This window comes from Clarias gariepinus, chromosome 21 (assembly GCF_024256425.1).
Source record: "Clarias gariepinus isolate MV-2021 ecotype Netherlands chromosome 21, CGAR_prim_01v2, whole genome shotgun sequence".
Lineage (NCBI taxonomy): Eukaryota > Metazoa > Chordata > Actinopteri > Siluriformes > Clariidae > Clarias > Clarias gariepinus.
Genome location: NC_071120.1, coordinates 19,364,399 through 19,389,408, shown reverse-complemented (window position 1 = coordinate 19,389,408; position 25,010 = coordinate 19,364,399). Strand labels below are relative to the sequence as shown.

The following is a 25,010-nucleotide window of genomic DNA, read 5'->3' as shown; positions in this document are numbered from 1 at the left end:
TCTCACAGACATTAGCAAACAATACTTCTGTAACTAGTGACAGGATAGCAGATCACATGCTAACTACTGTAGGGTTACCCTAAACTTACAAGTTTACAATAAAAATGCCGGTCCAAGGTTTTACCACTTTTACACATTTTTATAAAAAATGCCAGCCAGAAAAAGGTAGATTAATTCTTACTGTAGGTCTTAACAGTTAACTTGCTATCATTCAACAAACGTCCTAAAACCCACCTTAACCATACATCCTATTTTTCAAGGATGCTTGGATACCACCCTTAATTAAATCACCAGGCAGAATGCTGACACTGACTACTTTATTTGCATCAAAAAGTATAAATTTTTCATTCTCAGTGATGTCAGTAAAAAATATATATATATTTAGTGAATATATATATATATATATATATATATATATATATATATATATATATATATATATATATATATATATATATATATATTCACTAAATATTCAAACTACACTGCTGCATAATGCATTTGTATTTGTATTTATATGATTATATTTCGGAGACAATTACTCCTTGTTAAGAATGTGAACTACCTAGAATTTCAGAAATAATTTCTCATGTTTTTCTACTGTAATTTACACTAAAGTGTTTTTTTATCGCAACACTTAAGTAGATCCACCTCATACTGAAAACTCGTGTCTCCTGATGTAGAAGAGCTGCTAGAAATGTCTCATCAGTATATTCTATGATCCATTAATTTGAGGTAAAAGTCATTGGTGCACCTTGGCCAGTAATACAGTATGCTCGGTCACATCGTATTAACGGCAGATAAAAATTTCCTTGTAGATGTGTGCTGTGGTCTATTTAAATGCTTATTGATTAAATAGGTTAGTGCGATGAGGGCGTCCAGAGTGCCACGGCCTACTCGATATGCAAATTGATAGGGGTCCAATTTTAGCACTTCATTAGGTTTAACGTGAGAGCTTGTGACTTGTAGCTGTTAGTGCATGTCTTTTTTAGGTAAAGGGATGATATGAGACATTTTACAGGTATAGCAGGTATTACATGTTCATCTATAAAACACTGAAATATAATTTGCAAGTCTAAGGCCAATTCCAAAGCAAAGAAATTGAGGAGGAAATGTAAATGAAACAACTCTTTAAAATGTTAGAGGACTCATCATCCTCAGTTTTAAAACGTATGAAAAACCTGTTAAATTCATTTGCCTGTTTATATTCATTGTTTCATTTTTTTTATAAATGACATTAACTGTTATACAGTATGTATAGTATACACGATCTCGCAAAAAAAAAAATTATTGTAGATATTTCGTCTCATACATGTTTGAAGACTTTAACAGGTTAATTTTTATAAAATAAAAAATTTAAATGCACTATTTATGTATGTAATGGTGTTGTACAGTAAATATGTTAAAGCCATTACATAAGATGAAGCGAGGTGCTTTGCTTGCTTCCCAGGTTGAACATGCTTCAAATGATACTTTATCATACAATTTTAGATAATAACATTATAAGGGACCAAAGCTCAAGTAGAGAATTTATTGTAAAACAAAGTATTATAGTGATTGGAGATACAATGATTATAACTGTCTTACCTGATCTTTTTTTTTTGTTAAGGCTGTTAATTCTTTGACTGATTCTCTTTTTATTCTAGACCTATATATAAAGGGCAACAAGTCTTTCTAGTTGAATTTTCAAATTCTAACTGAAAATAAAATTTTAACACACAGACTGAAAGCTATCACATGCTTCCTCTGAGATGCGAGCTTCTTGACCTGCTGCACATGCACGGCGTCAGAGTGCACCCCTCCCCCGTGAGAGCTCATGGCTACAGATGGCTGTAATGGGTTTTGAACTTTGCGATCTTTGGATGATGGAGCAAATATATTTCTGTTGTACCACTTGGGAGCTTGTGCGTGATCGGCACAAAATGGGTTATATCCTGAGCTGGTTGGCCAATCAAGCTTAAAACTGGCCAATTCCGGGCATGGGCTGATCGATCTGTGCATCCCTTATCGTGACCCAAATAACAAGTCTCATAACGGCCTCACTGAAGAAAATATGTGTAGGCATGGATGGTGACAGGCTTTGTCATATGGAATGGAGTTTAGACGATACGTCAAATTTAATAACTGGTTTTGCTATTATTTATAGACCTTTTGCACCTGACATCACAATGTTGGGCTGCCATGGTTCCCTCCACTGAAAAACAAAAGGAAAACTTACTAGATTTCAGTGACAAAACCCAGATTCGTAACCAGTGACGGAAGCACTTTCAGCAAGAATAATATTATCAATAATCTGATAATGTTTTGTCATCTTCAACAACTATTTGCCTCCTTAGGTGTTGTGTTTCTTGTTTTGTGTTTTACAGTTATCTGGAGCTACAAAGCTAACTAGATTCTAACATCCACATTCCCCCTAAACAAGGGGCATTACTGGGTGTTTGGAACAAGAGATTCACCACCCTACACAGCACACGTTCCATTTTACTTTATTTGTGATTCAACCCCAGAACAGTGAGTAAGCAATTAATTAGGGGTAAAATGCACATAATAATATTCAGCAAGAAGCAGGACATATTCATATATTATCATATATATATATATATATATATATATATATATATATATATATATATACATATTCATAGCATCGTCTCATGTGTAAGAAGGGCAAAGGAATAAGCAAACTCTAATGCTAGCAAACGCCACCAAATTCAGGAGGATTTACATATTTCTTCATCATTATGTTATTATCGTGTTATGATGTTATGATGACAAATTAAACATTATGTTAGGCGGTAGTATGTAAGTGGTAGCCTGTCTTACCTCCACCATGACGATGTAGTTGTCTATGCAATGGCACTGCATACACATTACAGAGTCCACATCAAAATACTGGTATGCATCAAGGCTTTTTGTATGCTTTAAAATTATCCTATGGACACGAAAACTGATGGGTAATTATATTGATTACGCGTGGTGAGAAATTTTGTAGGTATGGTGCTTTAACAACATCCGTGAACATCTCTGAAGGCATTATGTATGGGTCTTGTTTCAGACTGGTCTGAACCTACTGGTCATACCTACTGTATGTTTGTAAGCGACCTCGAGGTGACTTATTTGATTCACTGACATTTACGCTAAGTAGGCTAATACTATTATGTTAATTTTTTGGGGCTCTGAAATACATCTCAAACCTAATTATAAAAAATAAAAAAAAACACTGCAGCCTGACGCTGGGTAAAGGTGCTTCCGATCACTATTGTATTTGACATCATGGTAGACACGGGTCTGTGAAAGGTCTATAAAGTATTTCTTAACAATTTCATTTAATGAAAGATAATTCATGACAAAATATACACAATAATGCTTTATACATACTATATATAAGAGGATGGAGTGAAGTGCAGGCTTCCATGAGACGAAGTCGCTAAATCCGACATAACTGAACTGCTTTCCTTTTAAATGAAAATACAATGCTTTTAAGGTTGAATAACATAGTTAATTATAGGCAATTTTAGGAGCCTTGATGTGTGCAGAGCTGTTGTTTGCATGACTGAATAAAGCACAAAGTCCATGTAAAACAAACCCGCTTGACAATGAACCCTGAGCACAAAAGGTTTCAGATTGTTATGCCCCAGGAAGCTGGCCTCCATGGGGTGATGCACATCGTGATTGCACCTAATGGTGACAATTGGCCCTGAGAGTGATGCCAAAATCACTCCGGTCATAGATAAGATTCTACTTACTCATTGTTCCACCTAAAGTGGATTGTGATTTTACTTTCTAAAATTGCACTGCGATATTGTGCGTATTAATCTACTTGTCCTCTGTTCAGCACATAAAATTCCACTTCCTAGTTCAAAGCAATAACCAAAGTAACAGTAACTAACAGCAAACATCACCACTAGACATGGCAAATGATTGAAACTTTTGGCATAAAATATGAATGCTCATCAGAAAACCAAGAGACATAAACAACTAGAATATGCAAATCAGTGTGAGCTAACTAATGAGCATGTAGATCCTCTATTCTTTAACTAAGCTTGCTTTTCAAAAAAATGTAAAAAAGAAAGCATGACATTGCGGGGCACGCACCAGGGGGTTCGTAGTCCGATGAGATGTCCGAAGGGGTTTGCAGCAGTGCAGATCGTCTATACACCACGTGCACTCGCCCGTCCTCCTCATGCTGTTGCGTGCCACGCTCCAGGGGCTCAATGAAGTATTCATCAGACTCGGTACGGATCATGCCAGCCTTTAGGGATGAAAAACAAAAACACAGCTTTTAGCTTTGCTCCAGGGATGAACTAAATGCAGAAATTTGGCCGGATAACTTGCACTGCTAAGGATCAAGTTCTGAATAAAATGTCAATTACTGCATATTTTTTACACTTGAAAGTCTTGTCAGGTTTCTTTAAAACCTGAGACACAATTTAAACAATTGGTAAAAGCTGCATTGTTTTATAATGAATATTTTGGACATTTTGCGCTCTGTAGGAATAAAAAGTAATGTATTATGATATCTTGTGTAAGTAACTGAGAAAATTCCACTCCTTGTCATTAGCATTTTCACTAAAGACTCACTTACTCATCGTCTATACTCCTTTATCCTGTATTCAGGGTCACGGGGATCTGGAGCCTATCCCAGGAGGCTTAGGGCACGCGACAGGGTACACCCTGGACAGGGTGCCAATCCACCGCAGGGTGCACACACACATACAGTACACACACTCCGGGCAATCTGGGAACACCAATTAGCCTTACTTGCTTGTTACTGGACTGTGGGACGAAACCGGAGTACCAGGAGGAAACCCACCAAGCACGGGGAGAACATGCAAACTCAGAGCGCACACAGAGACAGAAATCAAGTCTGGCCGGGAATCAAACCTGGACCCTGGAGGTGCAAGGTGACCGAGCTAACCACTACACCACTGTGCCGCCTGACTCAAGACTGCTTCATCTTTTTATCTTTTACGGTTTGGCAATGTGAGCTACTGTAAGTGTTCTCCCTTTGTCTGTTTTCTTCCAGCTTGTCTCATTTTCCACCATATGTTCAGACTTCCAAAAGGCACTCCCAAATTTGGGTTTTTCTTTCCATTACTGTGCATTGTCTTACACTTTTACACATACTGCAGTCCTCCTGTCTTCTGTGTTTTTTTTCGCAGAGAAAAAAAACTGCATATTCTTTAATGTGCACTGATGAGGATCAATGCTGATAATGAAAGTACAGAATAAAGATTACATGTACAGTAATGTACTACGCTTCAGACATAGTCTGTCTGCAAATGTTCCTTCTTGGGTGAGTATCTCTTTGCCACTGAGTGTGTTCAAGCCTAGAGAGTGGGTATGTATGTGTGAATGTGTGTACAGATCGTGTGGTGTGGGTAAGAATGTGTGTGCACGCACTGACCTCCTTGCACTTTTAAAGCAGCTCTTTTAGTCAGTGCCTCAAACCCCAGAACCGGCCTCATGTACTCATGTACACAGTCCAGCCTCTCAGAGCTGTGCTCAGGAATGTGCTAAAAGACTATTGTATCTCTCTCTCTCTCTCTCTCTCTCTCTCTTTCTCTCTCTCTCTCTCAGATTCCAGCTTTCGTCTTATCACAGGTTTGGCCTTCTTAGTGCTATCATGCAGCACTTTTTTATTAAATATCAGTGTATCTACAATGTGTGATTTATATGTGATGAACTTATGAAGAAAAATAAATAAATAATTGTGCATGTGCAAAAACATAGACACCCTGTACATTTTATGACATAATTCTATAACTCTTTAGATATCAATTGAATTATTACACAACTTGTTTAGGACATATGAATTAATCTGCGATGCCTTCTCCTGAATTAATTCATGCTGACAATGCAAAGAAAGAATATAAAAAGCACTTCTGATTTACACTTTCTACTGTCTGAAATATCACAGAGAAATTACAGATAAGGAGAACTGTGGAGGTCAGTGCAACACCAAAGAACAATAAACTTATTAAGAAGTGTCTACCTGCTGGGCAAATGCAAAAGAAAACCACAAAATCACAAGCAGGGCCTACAAGAAGATTTAGCTGGCACAGTATTGGTCTTTAGCAGTTGTTTCCAAAATGCTTCTTGCTTATCTAGGTTTTTTTATTTTTTTGCATGCATCAGGTGCATGCAACTCTGATGCACACAAAAAAAAAAAAGCATACTTGGGCTGAAATAACAGGAAGGGTTGGTTCAATAAAATGAATGAATACTAATCCTTTGTTAGCTAAAAAGCACCTGCATTTAATAAAAAGAGCACCTTGCCAATTGTTATGCATTGGAGTAGATCTATTAAGCTGCGGGGTTGTGTAAGAGTGGCAGAGGAAACATTCCGGGGTAAATAGGAGAATGAATTCCAGGAGATACTAGCTATTTCACAGAATGCACAGTCAGTCAAAAAAGCTAAACTGAAAAGAAGCCCCTGTGTGCAGCAGGAAAATAATGCAAAACGTTAACAAAAAAATCTATAACATGCTATGCATGCAAAATGATTTTAAAGTTTTCAACAGCATTGGGAGCATTAGCCTTGACATTCAGAGCTTACTCTAAGCTTTGGCTACATTCATATATCTCAAGAACTAATGTGCAAGGCTTCACAAAAAGCCGAATCGCTTGTGGCTATCACTGACCTACTGATCTATTTCATATTTGCTGTTAAAGTTGAATCACAAACAATAATTTCTCACATGAAACTGTTTATTTTTGCATATTTACTGTCTATTTCAGCCAAAATCCATGAACTCTGACATTTATAAAAATAACATTTGTGATAATCCAATTTCCCCAACCTTAACCTCAACACTGAAAAAGCAATGACATTTAGCATGTGAAAATATTCTTAATATGGAAAAATATATTTATGTATTTCTTATCCTGCGATAATTGAAGATAAATTTATGAAGGCTAAAGAAGCTTGTATTCATTTAAAGCTTTAAATATTTTTGTGCATAAAAGTTAGCTTCTTTCTTAATACAAATGCTTACAATATGAAAATCTGACAAAACTGAAAAAAATATTTCAGTCTACCGTACAAATTATTAAACAACCTTCTAGAAATAGGTATATTAAACCTTTATTAGGTTTATTTGAATCTCATAACTAACACATTTTCACTGATTTTTCAACCACATCAATCCAGATTTAACATGATGTAAAGGTCTTGAACCACCCTTCAGGTCTTCATATTTTGCTTCCAAAGAGACAGCCTCTCTTGTATTTACAATGACAGAGCAATGATTTCTGTTTGTTAAGCCACACAGTGACCTATAAATCATTCAAGCATTAAAAGCATCTAACTTAAGGCATGAACCAGTTAGAAACAGGTGCAGATGATGACAGACGACTAGGCCGGTGATTAGTACCGGTGATTATACTAGTGATGCTGAATGATGAGTGGCTGGAATGGACGAGAGAGGAAATGAAGTAGCTGCTGACAAACAATTTTTTACATTTATCTTTAAATTGCACTTTGCAGCCTGTCACAGTAAAACATCTGTTTTCATTTCTTTAATTTAATTTACTTTAAATTAAATATACAGAATCAGGGTATAACAAAATGAATTCACATGCAAAAAAAAACCATGGTGAATTTGCAAATAGTTTGTATGAAAAGTTTGTATGCAAAAATGTTTGTATGAAAAGATAACAAGATGAGCAGACATACCTCTAGCACCATATAAAATGTCAGGGCATAGAACTACCCACTGGAATTTATTATAATTCTAGTCACAGGCTGCATCAGACTGTGCCTTGCTGAACATAAAATCTATGCTGACCTTCTGTGCTTAGGTACTATGAAAGCATGGCCATTTGTTTTAGAATTGTCTAATCTATGATGCTGATGTCTGAACCCTGCTTACTTTGTATGTATAATTATGTGTTGTTGTTGTTTTTTAAAGAGATTAAAAGTCATTAATCTTGGCTAGGTGGCGTCCTTTCATAGATTACATCAAAAACCAAATATGACTACAAGAGGACAAACTATGTGGCTATTACCAGGTTTTGCTTATGTTGTTCTGATGCTATTTCCTGTACACAATAGAAAAGCACTTTGTATACAGTATATGTTATGTTGTTTATGTTATTTAAGGTATGTATATGTTTTTTTTTTTTTGTTTTTGTTTTTTTTCTTCTTTTATCTGTTGTAAAAAGTGAGAAAACAATAAATTAAAAAAAGTCATTAATCTTCAACAATGACAGGCTATTTATGAGTCTTTATAATTGTCTTATAATACCTTGATATGACCTGAGTGTCTACAGCTTATATTCTGATAATTTTGAAAAAGCCATGAATAATTAATGTCTGTCTTATTTTTATGACAGGCAGCAGCCTTAAATTTTAATTTTTTTTTTTTTTCGAACCACATACACTGCCAATTAGGCTTTTAGATGTGCTAAATAAAATATGTATGTTGTATAATTTAAAACTAAAATATTTTTTTTCTTATTTAAAAGATTTAATTTAGGAGAAGCAGTGAGGAGCTTGGTCTCCTTGGGCCTCCTGGGTAGCATGTCATCATAAAGCACTTGCCAAGGGTATGCAAAGATTTATTAGGAATACTGTTAAAAATGGAAAATGTGAAAATGTTTTGATTTGTTTAACCCTTGTTTTTTTTACTCGTGCAAACCTTCATTTGTATAATTTCATAGTGGTAATGCTCTTATTATCTTTTGAAAGCAGTAAAGAAGAAAAGAAAATCTATAGCACATACTGTACAATGTCAGATTTTAAAACTAAGTAGGACTGCAAGATTTGTTCCCAAAAATTGACATGGTGATTATTTAGACACATATTCTCATTGTGATTTAACCTGGGATATGTCATACTTTTAGTATGTTTTTTTTCCCTACCAGATCATATTGCAAGATAAATTTTTATGATTAATTGTGTTCCAATAAAAATAACCAAAAACATTTTAATCAGCAAGTGTGTCTAAACTAGGGATGCAAATTTCACACATTTTGCTAAATGACATTTAAACATGCTAGCAATCAATAATTGATTAATAATTAATAATAATGTGCATTTATTTTAATCATATGCGCTAGTGAACATATGATAGTTCATGCTGTTAAATGATCGGTTTTAAAGAAATAAATATGGCAGAAGGCAAGGTGGATTGTAAGCAGGTCGACTCAATCTGAAGTTAACGAAAGGAATCACGGAACCCATGCATGAAGCCTGGCTACTAAGGATAACTAAGTTAATGTGATACAGCTGGATTGTTAAGCTTAGCACCCTGTAATTAGCTGTTGTTAAGTTTAAAATTCCTAAACTTAAACATGGATTGTTTGCTCAAATAAAAATGATCAGTTAATGCATTTTAATCCAGTAAATTCTAACCTGCAATTACTCGATTAACAATAACTGTTAATGTGCCTGGTGTAAAATCGTATCGTATTTCTTTTTATACAGGCTATTATTTGCACTGACTCATTTACAGCCTAGTAATAAAGGTTAAAAGGAGTCACCTTGATGCTCAATAATTTAGTTCTTTTTGGCTTCTACATTCACCTACAGTACCACTTCCTTTAATAGTTGTATTTAAGTGCAGGTTCCATCCATATCTAAAAGATTACAAAGACATGATACGCAATATGGTTAGCATTTGCAACCACTTCAAAACAGTAATGAGCTCAGAGTTACCCACACATGCCAAGCATACCAATATTACCAAACATGGCACATGCTGCAGAAATGACTAGAAAACAAGCTGGTGGCTGCAACGAAGCATTCATCTTAATTACTGCTAGTAAATTTATAACACCGAGCACATCCAAATCCAACATATCATAAATAAACTCCTTGACAGATGTATAACACCATATGGCTATGTTTGCTGTCAACTTAAGTGGTAAAAAAGATAAGACCAATAAGGTGTTTGGCTCAAGTGAGAGACAAAAGCAGGTGGCTTGATGGAGATTTGCATTGCCTAAATAGCAACCTTAAAAAGAGATCAAGAGTCCTGTGTTCCATCAGTTTAATATCCCCAGCATCATGACTCGCCAAGCAGACAGCTACCCTTGGCCAAGACAAACATATGGGATTTAGCTGAAGGGGTCCAGTTTTCTAAGACAGCCCTCTAGTCTAAACTTTTAAAGAGCCGGTATGAACGTACTTTAAAAAAAGACGCTACCACCTTCGGAAAAATGCATGGATTCAGGTTGAGACACTGCTACCTTTCACCCTGTGTGTTTAAAGGTGTATTTGGTTAAGAAATGTGTGCAAACCTTCGTCATCATTACTTGCCATTTTCATCCTTCCTTAAAAAGGAACTTTAAAGCAAAAAAAAAAAAAATACATGGACTAATTTCTTATAGACTTAAGATTCAAAGTTGCCGGAGTAAAAGATTTTTTTGGGGAAAGATAAGTGGGGGAAAAATGTCATACTAATATTAGTTTAGGTTATAGAAATTATGGTAAAAATTTGGGGTTGAAAAAAAAATAATTATAATAAAATAGATTCCGTAGTCAACTAAACTGTATGGTGCAAACCCATTAGACTGAGCATTCAGATTCTCACACATTCGTAAAGTGTTTAACACTTTAAACAAATCTTTGCCCAAAAAACATATTTCATATAAACAACCCAAACAAACTATAAAAATTATAATAAAAAAAAAACATAATACTTCATTTTAATTCCCATTTGAAAAGACAACATCCGAATCAAGTGAGGATCACTCGTTTCTTTTTGTGCTCTCAAGAGAAAAAAGTGGCAAACGTTTACCCAGTGCTCCGAGTGGTGTCTAACACTTACTGGTTAACTGAAAATAAAACTGACCTCGTTGGGTGAATAGGCCCCAATGTCCAGGGCAATGACAACAGAAAATGTGGGCGCTTTTTATGTTTGGAAGGGGCATTTTATGTGTAAACACATAAATATATCAATATAAGTCGCCAAAGTACACGGCTAGACCTACTTCTCCTCGGTTTTTGCTGAAGCTAAATTAAAAAAGTCGCTTGCCTCTGCATATCCTTAGGCATCTCCCTTCCTGGACCTCAAACCATATACCAAAACAGCTCAAGGGTCAGGCTTCTGCAACACGCAAACTCCTCGCCTGAATCAACAGCCTACATCAGTAACTATTAGTGAATACGACTTTTGTGCCCGGTCGTGCTTGGATGGGGGATGTAACGGGCTCCAGTTCATTCCATCAAAGAAAACCTTTTTGCTGCATCTCAACATTTTGCATATGTTAGCTTTGAGAAACAGAAAATATCCTGACTATACCCTAAAGTATTAAGATTTTCTCTGAAAAGCATTTTGAAGAGCTGGATAAAAGCACAGGTGCCTCTTACAAAACACAATGAGTAAATGACTTCCCTATGTTATAAATTCACGTTTAGGAATTTATGTAGAAGAAGCTCAGAAATGTGGAAGGGCACTCCCAGCTGTTATTTCTTGAGTGAGAGAACAGCTAATGTTAACCTCAGCTTACATCCAAAGTTGATTTAGTTCAGGTATTCTTTTATGCTACAGGAGCCAGGACAATGTCCGATGATCCAAACATTACCTGCTTTAGTCCTTGAAAAGAGCCATTGATCTGAGCCAAAATTTGCAGGGGAAAATATGTTCGCTCCAGATGGCTGGGTTTTAGAGTTCACTTTAGAACACCTTTAAATAAAAACGAAAAGGTTCACAAAGTTCAAACACTGTAGATGCAAGTAATGTCAGCCAAAAAATGTATACACACTTCAGGAAAAGAAAAATATAATATTATTAAATTATAGTATTATATTATTATGAATATTATTACAAATATAAACATTAATATTATTAATATTATAATAATCTAATATTCTGGATGTGTATGTGACTGTGTATATGACAAATAAAATTATTTTATATACATTAATTAGCTATACTATATATTTTCCTTATGTGTGTATAGTCGGCTGTTTTTTTGGCTGACTGCAGAATCCCATCTATGGTGTCAATATCAAAGTCTACAATCAAGAGGTATACTGTAGGAAGCTAATAGCATCATTATCTGTATAAAACTATCTAACATCTAACACAGATCCTTTACAATAATGTCCACACCACTGGTAAACCTCAAGAACAGAAAGTCTATGGCTGCCAATGGAACCGGGTCACTGGTGGTTTATTGATGACCAGACTGCTGATAAATGTAGCACAATGAATTTTAAAGTATATATGGCTATACTCTCTGCTCAGATTCTGGAAAAATTTATATTGCAGATAGATTTCTTTTTTTTTTGCAATACCTTTATTAACTCCGCTTTCTTTCTGGTACATATTACTATGCTTATTGCATAGGTTTTTAAGAATGACCAATTGACTTGGATAGACTGTTAAATATGAGATTGCTTTCATATTCACAGGTTTCAAAGACAGGCCCTTTAACAACATGTCGATCGACATAAGAAAACTGGATGTGATCAATCACATCGATCACTTAATGAATAACAGCACTGCTTCACCATGGATTATTTTCATAATATCTCACAATGTTTAGGATCCTTTTCACAATCATAAACAAGTATTCATACAGAAGTACCAGTTGCCTGTGTGTGTATAAATATTTTGATTTTCAACCATATTACTTTTCAACAATGAAAACTGCAGCAGAATTCTGCAGAAATATGCAAAAAAATTTCTGTTACAATAGACAATTCTTCAATGATGGAAAAATAAGTGTTCGATAGGATGGCTGGTTAAAACTAGTGCATTAGGAGACCACTGTTGTGTCTTAATTCGGGGGCTGCATACGAAGAACACATTTAAAGGCTGATCATATAGTGTCACACCTAAGGCGGTCACGTTATGAATACTCCTTCAATTGGCCTTCTTTCCCCTAAAATGACGGGTGCAACAAGTATTAAAAATAAATGTCTTGTATAAATAAAATATATACAAATTAAACATTTTAAAAATAATAAAAGACCAAGAGGATTTATGTGAAATCAACTCCATGAGAGAGGCTTTTGTACTGAACGTTAACCAACGGCAGTATGGAGCCGTGAACTAGACCACTGGGTCAGCGTTCATGATCATACGTCAGTAAGAGACAGCATAGGTGTCTCGTTCGCCCCCCAAATGAGACACACCCAACAACAGAAGCATTGTGGAAGATGAGTACAGAAAGCGAGAAATAAATTGTCAAGAAAATGGACAGATCGAGATACGACTGATTTAAAAAGTACATTTTAGTTTATCCGTTAAAACTCAAACGCAACACAGAGTAGTTTTAATATATATATATTTTTTTGTGTGGACTGGGAAACCTTCAGATATCAAACTGTGCATTTGGGTTTTCAGATACAGCAAACAGAAAGTTATTGGTTATTACTTTTAAACTTTTAAGTTTTTATTACTTTTAACGTGTAAGGTTTACCACTTTGGGGATGATGTCGCAAAAATAGTAAACTTACCAAATGCTTATATTCTTGCTATTATTTCTGATTATAAAACAATCAGATAAAACTTGATTATATGTATCTGTGTTATTTCTTTGCTTATTTTAAAGGTTTTTAGTCAGACTTGTTTGTATAGTTGGTTAAAATGAAATCTAACTTCATTACATCATATTGCCTAGGTTGGGCTGAAAAAAAAAAAAGAATATGTCCATCCATACTGCATAATCCTCACCTCTATATTTATTACAAGAAATTAGTGTTAAAAAATTATTTAAGACTTAAAGGGAAGAATTAAAGAGTTTTAAAAAGAAAGTTGCAATGTGCCCTATGAAAGAGGACAATCATGCCTTGTTCTGGATCACACATCGTTACTTTAAAAGTCAGACAGCAGGGAAACCCTGCTTGAAAACTGAGCACAGCAGTGTATCTCAGGTCTGCTCTTGTCATCACTTTCTTCCTTCAAGTGTAGGCCAAGTGGCATGGTTTGACATAAACTGTGGTGACACATGTACAGTACGAGAATTTTTGAGATGTGACTACAAGTGTTCTCAAGTGGTGGTCCATCTGAGCAAGACTTGAATGTTCATTAGGCCACCAAGCAATGTTCCAACCCGACTACAATAATCAGAATAATATCGCCACGTACCCGCGGATTCCCTTAAAATCTCCACAAATGAATATTTAAACACAGTATTCTTTGTCCACCTTAAGAAGAATGCTAGGTATGAACTGGGCTTGGAAAAAAGAAGAGTTCAAAGCCCACACTGCATTGGCACATGGATCTAAGGAACAGCAACTACTGCAGATATGTAAAAAGACATGGTGCTGAAGAGCACTGGCTCCACTCATTAACAGCACTAAGTTCTGGACAAAAGGAGTGGTATGGGGCCAAGAAGCAGGGCATGAGGCCAGCTGGCTGTGTGAAGCTCTGCCAAAAACTAAGTATTTAGAGCAGACATTCTGCACCAGGCTGAGGAATATAAATATGACTTCCAGTCCATAGAAATCACAGGGATGTCTATTAAGTATAAGCATCAATGTCTGAAGATTTTTCACAGACACCCACTGTAGCAAAGGTGAAGCAACTCAATTTTAATTTGCCATGGTTTTTGGATGGGATGTCTAAAGCACTGGGGATGGCATTGGGGAACAAAAGCACAATCAGCTCAGCATTGAGGTTCAGGAAGGCCAGAGATTGGCTTGGTGTGCTTACAAATTTCACTAAAGGTGTTCAGCAGGGTTGAGGTTAGGGCTCTGTGCAGGCCCCTTGAGTTTATCCACACCAACCTTCATGGACCTCATCATTGCCATTCTGTAATAGGTTTGTGTTCGCTCCAGTGAGAGGAAATCTTAATGCTACAGCTTAGAATTACGTTTTGGATAATTGTGTGTTTCTAGCTTTGTGGCAACAGCTGGCAACAACTTATATGGGTTTTATGGTCATGTATCCACATAATTTTAAACATATAGTGTACCACCGTCTAGTCATGTCGACTTATTATTAGACAATGGTCTAACCAGCTCTATGAGAGCTAAGCTTTGATTTATGCATAAAGGCCATGTAAGTGTTTCTGCACACACCAACTACCAAGATTAGTTTCTGGTCTCTTGCACAGCAGGAACAGACAATCACTCTAAAGATTCCTCCTTCCTCCATTTTTATAAGGAATGTTCACACGCCAGAACTATGTTTATCTCATGTTAGCAAGTCCACTCCTCCTTTAGCCTTTCCTCCACAGGGGTTCAGGTCATTCCACTACGCTCCCACTGACTTCACAGGCCTAAGAACTAAGGCTACGCGTAAAGACTTCCAGACCTGCAGCAGATCTAATTAAGACCAGTGATACACACACCTAGTAAAGACAGAGGGCCACTTAACATCAAAGCCAGTCCATCAAGGTTCACCATTAGATCCAGTCTTCTAGGATGTGCTTAGGGTGGTAAAACATTAACAGGCTATTCAGGCTTTAGAGGATTTTTAGAACAGTTACATTTTCTGATAATTACATCTTCAGGCGAAAGAATGTTTCCAGTTTTCTGGTAAAGTTATAGAAAAACCTTGCTGTTATAGCTACAGTACCAGATTAAAAACACAATGACACTTTATCTTACTGCCAGGAGATGTATGCATATTGTTAAACTTCTCTCAGGACCTCAGACTAATGTTATCCAAAATTTTGATATTCCTTGATACTTTTTGATACCTTCTCTCTGAGCCAGGAAACCTAGACTCTGTGGTTAAAAAAAATATATACTAGAAAATGTCTGGTGGTGAATTTTGTATAGCAGATGTCTAATTAGTTTAGTTTGTGAAATATCGTACCTATATACAATTTTTAGGATACTGACTAGATGCATCGTTATCTAAGCATTTAAGTCATGTTCAAATTAGTAGAATTTTAATTGTACTTGTTTACAGTAAAAAAAAGGGGAAAAACAATATTTTACATCTCCTGGTTTTTATGAAGCACAATAAGTTTATATGTGTAATTTCATTACACTTATTATAACTCATTTAAATATTTACATGATCAGTAATTATTAATAAAATACATATTCTATAAAAAGCACACAATGTATCCATACTGTATTCTAATACTGCAGTATGTAAGATGTCATGCAATGTAAATGACTTTAATCTGTGCAGATTAAATTAAATCTTAAATACTGTAGCTGCCCAGGTCATGCAGTGTTTTATTCTTTTGGATGCTCTCCACTTTTACCATCAGTTCTCTTCTGAGAGCTGAGATTATAGCCTAATTCTAGAGATTCCAAGTAACTGAAGATAAAACCTTTTTGGTACTACACTTTTATGGATCATAAACCCTTTAAAAAAAAGAATAACAAGTTCTACTGTTTATTCCTGTTTGCTCATAGGGAAATCTTTTGGTGTCTACTGTAGGTATGAATATCCATGGTGAATACTGTCCCGACCTCCAAACTTCAAAACCAAAACAAATCAATTGATTAGATAAATTAATTAATTAGAAGTGTGTGCATTATTTCACCCAGGGGACTTTTGAAACTACTGTAACGGGCAGGCGATCAGCTTCTTCGAGAGATTAGATTCAGCTTAAACTTGTTCTCTGTTCACTGCAGTGTAAGAAAACACATTTTGTTCCTTTGGTTGCTTATTTCACTTCTGTTTACCTCATTACACTGACCTTCTTTTTAACTCTACTCTGTGCATCACTCAAGACTCGCTTAAGAGAAAGATCCCTTTTAGTCCGACCATAAAGTAGCAGGACACCATGCACACTGTCCCAGACACATATTTCATTACTTATATTACAAACAACATACAAGAATTTCAAATACACTAAAAAGAGAAATCCATTAAAAGAGCTTATGTACAGTACTTACTGTACCCATATCTTGCTTTTTAAACATTAAGAACATTAAGACAAATTAGCCATGTACAGGGGCTGTACTGAAAGTAACGCAAAAGTGGGCAAAACTTTGTATTACAGTACTAGTCATTTACATTACACATCAAATGTTAGTTGAATAACTCTTTCTCTATACCAGTGGTTCTCAAACATTCTCTGTCATTCGCCACTTAAGGGGTGGGCGAATTTTCAAGCCTCACTTGTATTAATGATTTTCCACTAATTCCCTCCCGTTCATTGCGCCCCACCTGTCATGTCTGTATTTCCCACTAGTGGGGCGCGCCTTACACTTTGAGAACCACGGCTCTATACAAAGGTACTACTCAATATAGTCTCCATCACAAGTGATACATTTGCATTATCGTTAATCTCAATCTTCTTTAAAAATTCCCTTTCTCGGAGTTGATGCTCAATTGATTTTCATGAGCTGTAAGGTATAATCTTCAAAATGAAACAAAAAGGGCTTGAAATACTTTAGATTAGTTGTAACAAATTTAGAAAAAAATAAGCATCTCTGTTTTTAAATTAAATTACAAAAAAAAAAAAACTTTCTACGGTATTCTTATTTTTGGTGATGCACTGGACAAACCACCGTTCAAACCACCCAAACACACACGCATGCGGCATCCACTTCCAAATTTAAATTTTTTTCTTGCGCAGCTTTTGTTCATTTTGAGGTGAAAAGAAGTGGGAAGGGGTGAAGGAATTAATATTAAAAATGGTAACTGCTCCGCCTGGGGAGGGCTTACGGTGTCAGTATAGGAGACAAACCAATAGCCTGTCTTGGCATGATTGGCTGGCAAACATAAATTATTAAATAAATAGAAATAAAATTCAAAATCCATTGGATCAGCCCCAGAACTCATTGTCCCCATGGGAAAATACCCAGTACGACAGATTACCAATCCAGCCTTAGGTTTCATCCCTGTGACCAGTCTGTAATGCAGTTGGAGACCATCAAGTGTGATAATAGTGATTTTCAGAGGTTTCAACAAGGGCACAAATGCGTTGCTTGATGGAGACTATGTTGTGTAGTACCTTAGTGCATCAATGTATAATTAAAGGCTATTAGACCTTTTCAACTACCATTATGCATTGTGTAAAAAGGCAGCACGTGTTTCAGAATTCACAGCACTCAAAAAGGAAGAACAGCTCCTCTAACATATTGTTAAATAGGCATATCGTTCATATAGTTAATTATGTACAAGTACAAGTATGAGGGCAGAAGAAATCAATACCCATGGAAACAACTGTAACGCCATATTACAGAATCTCCATCAAAGGTTGGATTTCTCTCATATTTTCTGTGGAACATTAAGCTACTTAACCAAAAATCTTTTTTTATAATAATGTTTAACAGGTAGGCCAACACTTCTTTGCAGGATTTACTTGCACAGAACCCACACTGACGTATTTTTAGATTGTGTAACAATGGAAAACACCTGTGTATTTGAGATCTACATTCTTAATCTTCATTGTGTAACCTGGCGCTCTGGTAAACCCATATTTTTTCCCTTCCTGTAAACATCGCTTTGCCTCTGGGTAACTCTTAGCAAAGGAAGCACACTCTTGTCCCAGTGGTAGTTGAACCCCTGAGGACTGGAAGCAGCAGCTCATTTGTCAGCATCCTGGAGTGACCTGAGGTTCACTCAACCCGGCTATCAATTTGGACACTCACCCGGGGCACCGTTATCGACTGTGAGGGGGTTGCTTGGGTAGGAGTGCTGCACAATGTAAACGCTGTGTGCTTTTTACATCAAGGACATTTATATAAGCTTCAGCTCTAACTTCAACTGCAGTCGGGGAAGAGATGTACAATTTTTACTTGGGTTTAATACCCCTTCTGTACTGTTGTGATGTGTACTGTTTAATGGACAACAGCCTGAGGAGCAAAGGATACTGTATACGCTGGAGCTGAATAATTACAGTTACTTTTGTTAACTAATTATATTATCACCAAAAGTCCATCTGCTGATGTGAAACAAAGATAATAGCTTTCCAATATGCTAATCATTACCGTTAGTAAGACAGTAAAAAATGGTAATGTTTAAGCTCTGAGAGCCTGGAGCATGCCCGAGTGAGCGGAACACCCTGCTGCCCCCACATGCGGGGAAAACAAATGTTTACAAGGAAGATATATGTTGCCCTAAAGAGGAAGTTAAGTCTATATGCTGCACATTCTGTTGAAGAGTGTGTAGTTAACAGGCAGGACGCCTCCTTACTGAGCATGAGATCTCCAATCAATAACCATGTCATGAACCCTCATTATTTATCTTAACAATTAGAGTTATTCAATAAGTTCAATAACATTAGCACATATTCACAAAGCAAGTGTGTTTTGGCTTTTGCTTAAACAAACATGCATCACATCAATTCCATCAAACATAAATCTGATACAAACTTAGCACAGACATTAAAAATAATTGTAAGGCCATGTTAAGAACAAAGTGAACGTATGTACAGTATATACAAATTAAGAACAAGGGTCAGGACATTCTGTGCAAACACTTACCAGACCGTCACAGTTGTTGATAGCAACCGATGCTCCAGGGACGTCAGTGATGTCCCCAATAAAATTGCAGTCCGTCTTGAGCGACTCTCTCTTCACAATCCTGTCTGTGTGGGTGGCATTCTTAGTATCATTGCCAGGCACCAAAACCTCGTCGTGCCACTCTACCATGGCGCCAGGTGCCACTAGTCTTCTGTTGGGCCAGAGCCGCAGGTGAAACTCCTGGCCAAAAGCAGTGACGTTGAAGAACAGTTTCTCACCTGCTGGCTTAGGGGCATGGGGTACGTTGCGTTTGACACGCTGCTTGTGGTTTGCTGAGAGGAGGTGTGACAAGAAGTGTCCGCCAGAGTCTGTGCTGATAGGCGTGACCAGGCCATACTCCTTCAGTCGGCTCTTTAAGAAGTCTGATAGGATGGAGAGAAAGACAGCACATCAGGGTCAGACAGCAGTCAGACATCCTACAGAGAAATCACTCATCATTAAAAGGTCTCTGCTTGGTTCAGGCTCTAACATTTTTAAATTGAATACAGCCTCGATTTTAAGGGAGCAAACTTTTCAACTTTTTTAGGAATTACTAACCACACACTATTTCCTTCTACCAGGAAAAGAAAAAAATGCATACATAACAACCTAGAATTCTGTCTGTGATTAATTATTTATTTATCTGAACTCGCTATGCTGTTTCATTTATATTGCAGTAGTCCATCAGACACTCTTTTGTGGTTAACTTAATAGGCAAAGGATGTTTAACACTTTTAAACAGTCTAACTCCAAAGTGATTTTCCCCCACACTTGGCATGCCACGTGTATAAACAATGGCTTGAATACAGGTAAGCACCTGAAATAGGTAAAAAGCTGTCAGAGTGCCTTGTAATTTGCCTGCAGTACCAATGTGGGATATAAAAGCAGATGTTATAGTCTAGCACACTGTTTACGCTTGACAAAATTGCATGCCTTTCCTCCTTGCCTGGTCTGGTTTCAAGCACATGTACAAAAAAATTATAATAATAAAGCTGATACGTTTTTAGTTTTTAAGGCATCTGTCAAATTCTGAGTAAAACGACATCTTAGGGGATATCCTATAGACAAGTGACAAATTGAAAGAGAACCCAACCTACTGTAAACTGTGTAAGTAAAGTGTTGGACCAACACGAGCCACCAGGACAGATTCAATATACTTTGACACAATCAATTTTCCAAATGTCTAAATGGATAGATATTGGACAGATAAACACTTTACATCTAAAATACATTTGTTTCCCTCAGTATTGTTTTGATGATGGTAGTGTAAAGCAGGCATGAAAAAGAATACCAATGTGATGCAAAACATTACCAAGAAAAATTTTCTGCCGCTATCATATATTGCAATTTTCCTGTTTAATATTTTATATTAGCCCTACACCTTTTTATTCACTCAGCAGCAGCACCAGAGCTAATGCCATACAGAGCACAAACTTTATGAGTAGAAACCTATCTGCCTTAAAGCATGCTTGCTTAACAGTCCTATTAAGCTAAAAGAAGTGTTGTTGGACAAGGCCTTGCCAACTTACACTGCATATTGCAAGGAATCATGTTGTTATATAATAAATGTATTTATTATATTTGTCTTGCATCAATATGGTGTCTTGAAGCCTGTATTATAATGTGTCTAGTGTAGACCATAGTTGTTCCACTGGATTAGACTGATCTGGAGAAGGCTGGAATATGAGTTCCATAATTTACCTACACAGTAAATTAACTTTTAAAGTTATAGAGTGACCTGTGTATAGCATCCTGGAAAAGAACACTCACATCAGTTGTTTTTATCAGATATGTATTGATATGATTTGAAATGAATAAATCATTTTTGCCTGGTAAAGTTTACAGAAATGTTTCTGAGTGGTGTAAGAGTAATACTTCTTTGGCAATGCTGTGGTAATGCTAGTGCTAACGCAATGCTACTACTGTAACTGCACCCATGTCAATAAAATTAATTGAATTGGACTTTAATTCTTTATCTGAACTGTAACTATTTCTTCAGTAAGTTGTGCAACTTATCCAATCTTTCAGGATAAACATAAAGAAGTCCCTCAAGGAAGAACTAAGGTCTCATATATCAATGAGGTAATTATTTAATACATGTATAAACCTTTTTTACAAGGCAGTTTTGCTTTTGCCCTTTTTTAAATTATATACAGTATAAATGACTTTAATTTTTCTTTGATTACATTATAATTACTCATTTACATTATAAAAGTTTTATACTCACACTAATAAGTTACTTACAAATTTTATTTCCAATATAATAAACAGGCTCAGCAGTATGTAACTGAACATTATCTCTCCAATCAAAGTTATCTTACCTGCTAAGAGTCCATTTTTTTATTGCCTTGATAACAAATTTGGCAAGACTTTAACTTGCAGTCATTTCTGCAATTTCTGCAACTAACCTCTAAATTTGTTTAAATGTTCCAAATTAGTCAACTAGTATTATATCTCTTTTTGTAATTTGTGAAGGCAACCATACATGTTATCTGCTGTCCAGTATACTAAAAACCTAGATTCCTAAACCTAAATTATGCTGGAAAGGAGAAATTCATTTAAAGTTACCTTTCTTAGAAATCACCAATTACTAAACAGCACCTCCAATTAGAGCTGTTATGAAGACTTTACAGGTCATGAATAGGAAATGCATCTCAATTTGAACTGTTCAAAGTTCATTGCATATTTTGAACGTCTTCAGAATTTTTTTACAATGTAGAATGAAATAAAAATCAGGAAAAGGCAATGAATTAGATGGTGTGTCCAAACTTTTGACTGGCCACTATACATTAAATAAATAAAGGAAAATAATAAACAAACTGAGAGGCAGCATGCTATTAACCTTTACCCTAGTTACTTAATAGCATATTAAGTGTTACATTTAAGTGTTAATATATATTCATTCCATCGTTTTTTCACAACTTCCCAATGTGGCCCTCCCACTTGGAATGAAATAAATTTGTTTATGCTTCACTTTTTCCTCCAGGGTTACCTGAGAGCTATTAACAATCTTTCCATAAACTCCAGCGTCTCCTCTCAAACAGTGTCGCTGTTCACATAATTACTAGAATGCCAATTTAAACCAAATCCATTAGTGCAGATTTCTTAAACCTAGTATATACTGTAGGATCAAAACTCAGCTAAGTGTCTTACCTTCTTTGTTAGTTTCGCCAGCCTAAAAGAAAGAAGAAAGATTGATCAAAATGCACATGTATAGAGTCAAGGTATACATTTAAAGATCATGTTTTTTAGGTTAGCAAGGCAAGTTATTATAATAGACAAACATGTACAAAGATATACACAGATCCGCATTTTTACACATTGTATACCTTTAATTTAAATCTTTTACCTGGAAATACATGAAGAGTACACTAGTCCATTGACTGTATGTGTCCAAAACACTTTTTAAACTATGGAATATATTCACATTTCCAATTGAAAGGTATATATTAGGGGTACATATAATATATTTCTAAAAGTATACAATATGAAACATGAGAATTAAAGGACATTTCAGTATACACAACAGTCTACCAGTCATACCATCCATCTAGGAATGTCTGTAGTCCAACTATGGACCGTGGAGGCTAATGGTGATAACCATTGTATTTATTCTCATTTTTACGACCGCTCATTTACAACAATATGGGCAATTTGGGAACACCAATTAGCCTAATCTGCATGTCTTCGGCAGGACTGTGGGAGAAAACCCATCAAGCACGGTGAGAACATGCAAACTCCATGCACACAGAATTTAACGCAGGAATCGAACCCAGATCCTGGAAATGCAAAGCAAACAGTGTTAACCAATACGCCTTACCAGTCATACCAGACTACCAGTTTTACTATATATCCATCCATCTACAGTATCTAGAAACTTCTTTAGTCTAACTAGGCACCATGGAATCCAATTGTGATTATCATAGTATTTATTTCTATTTTTGTGATTATGGTAGAACTGTCAGTCAACATTCACACATGGGAAATTTGGGGGCGCCAATTAGTCTTTGGGAGGAAACCAGAGCACCCAGAGGGTACCCTGGGGAAACATGCAAACTCCATGCACTCAGACCCCTGGAGGTGGAGGGCAACAGTGCTAACCACTTAACAGTTACACCAGTCTGTTTGTTTGTTCAGAAGCAATTTATTTAAATATTTAAATATCATCTAACGTTAAATATCGCGGTATTACCGTTAAATCCGTTAAACTTCACGCCAGGCTGCTGTCAAGCCACACACGGTGTTGCTGCATCAAAATTTCTTTCTTAATAAAGCAGAAAACTAGCAGTTTGACTTACCAAAGTGGCTGAGGTCAAAGCCACAACAACGAGTAACCTGAGTGACAGCGCGTCCATCACGAGTCGGCTTTTTTATTTCTTTCCCTTCAACTTTCAGTCTTGAAGAAAGTTCAAGTCTTTCCAAAAAAAACAAACAAAAAGAAGAAGAATAAAGTTTTTTTTTTTTTTATCCACCTACTTGGCCACTAAATTAATTCTGTAACCATCAAACCAACAGTAAAAAAGCAGGCATGGTTGCGTCTGTCGAAAGTTTGTAGCACTCGGGTCACTGTTTGTTACAACTAACTTATAAGCTGTGAGTCCGAGCCTTGTGCTGGCTGGACAGAGCCGCGTGTGTGTGTGTGTGTGTGTGTGTGTGCCGGAGAGTATATGTGTGTTTGAGAAAAAAGTGAGTGAGAGAGAGAGAGAGAGAGAGAGAGAGGCGGCTCGCGCGACCTGGCTAATAAACTCCAGAGCAACCCGGGGTGTGACGTCACTGGCTGTCCGTTAGTAGCGCAGCGCGCGCTGAGAGGAGAAGGAGGAGGAGGAGGAATATGGAAAGAAAACACATGGTAGTACTTTTGCCAGAGTGAACTGTGAAGACTCCTAGTTCCTCCTCTGTGTGCTGAAGGAATCATACAGAAATCAAACCACTGAACAAACTCTCACACAGTCAAATGTGAATGTTTTCTACTCTATACTGTAGTTCTGACAAGTACTGGCTTCTTCTTGTGTGTGTGTGTGTGTGTGAGTGAGTGAGTGTGGCTCAACTTGAAGTCAAGATATATTAAATTCACTCACTTTCTCGCTTGCTCACTCTATATTCTGTAAACACGGTCGTTATGGGCCAGGTACTGTACGAGGCGGGGTACACCCTGGATGGGGTGCCAATCCATACCAGTGCATAAACATGCTGATTCACACACCACAGAGTATTTGGGAATGCCAGTTACCCTGATCTGCATGTTTTTGTACTGTGGAAGTAAACCAGAGCATGCAAACACCATGCATACAGACCTTGGTACGAGAATTCGAACCCGGACCCTGTTGAGTGACGCATATCGACAAGCCCACTTTAAGGGAAAAGAAAAAAACTGTTAGATTATTAGTGATTAATTATTAATTCATTATTCTCATTTATAAGGAAAGCATCAGGATTCTGATAAAACAGTCACTCAGTCCAGATCCAGACCACGGTCTGTTATTTAGTGATACCTGCTGTACAGGATTGCAGCAGGCCTGGAGCGTATCCCAGGGTACTGGAGGCAGAAGGCAGGGTGGTAGTCCATCTCAGGGCACACAAGTCACACACTCACTATTACACTACAGGCAATTTGGAAATGGCAAATCTGCATGTTATTGGACTGTGGGAGGACATGTACTGTATGAAATCCATCATGCACTGGGAGAACATG

The 25,010-nt window shown here is 36.6% G+C and overlaps 1 protein-coding gene across 1 annotated transcript in view; it reads right to left on the bottom strand.

Annotated features, from left to right (window-relative positions):
- Positions 1 to 23,958, bottom strand: part of adamts3 (ADAM metallopeptidase with thrombospondin type 1 motif, 3) — an 89,118-nt gene extending 65,160 nt beyond the window's left edge. Inside the window, exons 1-4 of the mRNA XM_053480920.1 lie at positions 23,617 to 23,958; positions 22,472 to 22,493; positions 19,301 to 19,701; positions 4,096 to 4,252 (exon numbers count right to left, since the gene is read on the bottom strand). Of these exons, the coding sequence (XP_053336895.1) occupies positions 4,096 to 4,252; positions 19,301 to 19,701; positions 22,472 to 22,493; positions 23,617 to 23,673 (637 nt within the window). The 5' untranslated portion in view covers positions 23,674 to 23,958. The remainder of the gene's footprint in view (positions 1 to 4,095; positions 4,253 to 19,300; positions 19,702 to 22,471; positions 22,494 to 23,616) is intronic.
- Positions 23,959 to 25,010: the final 1,052 nt, after the last annotated feature.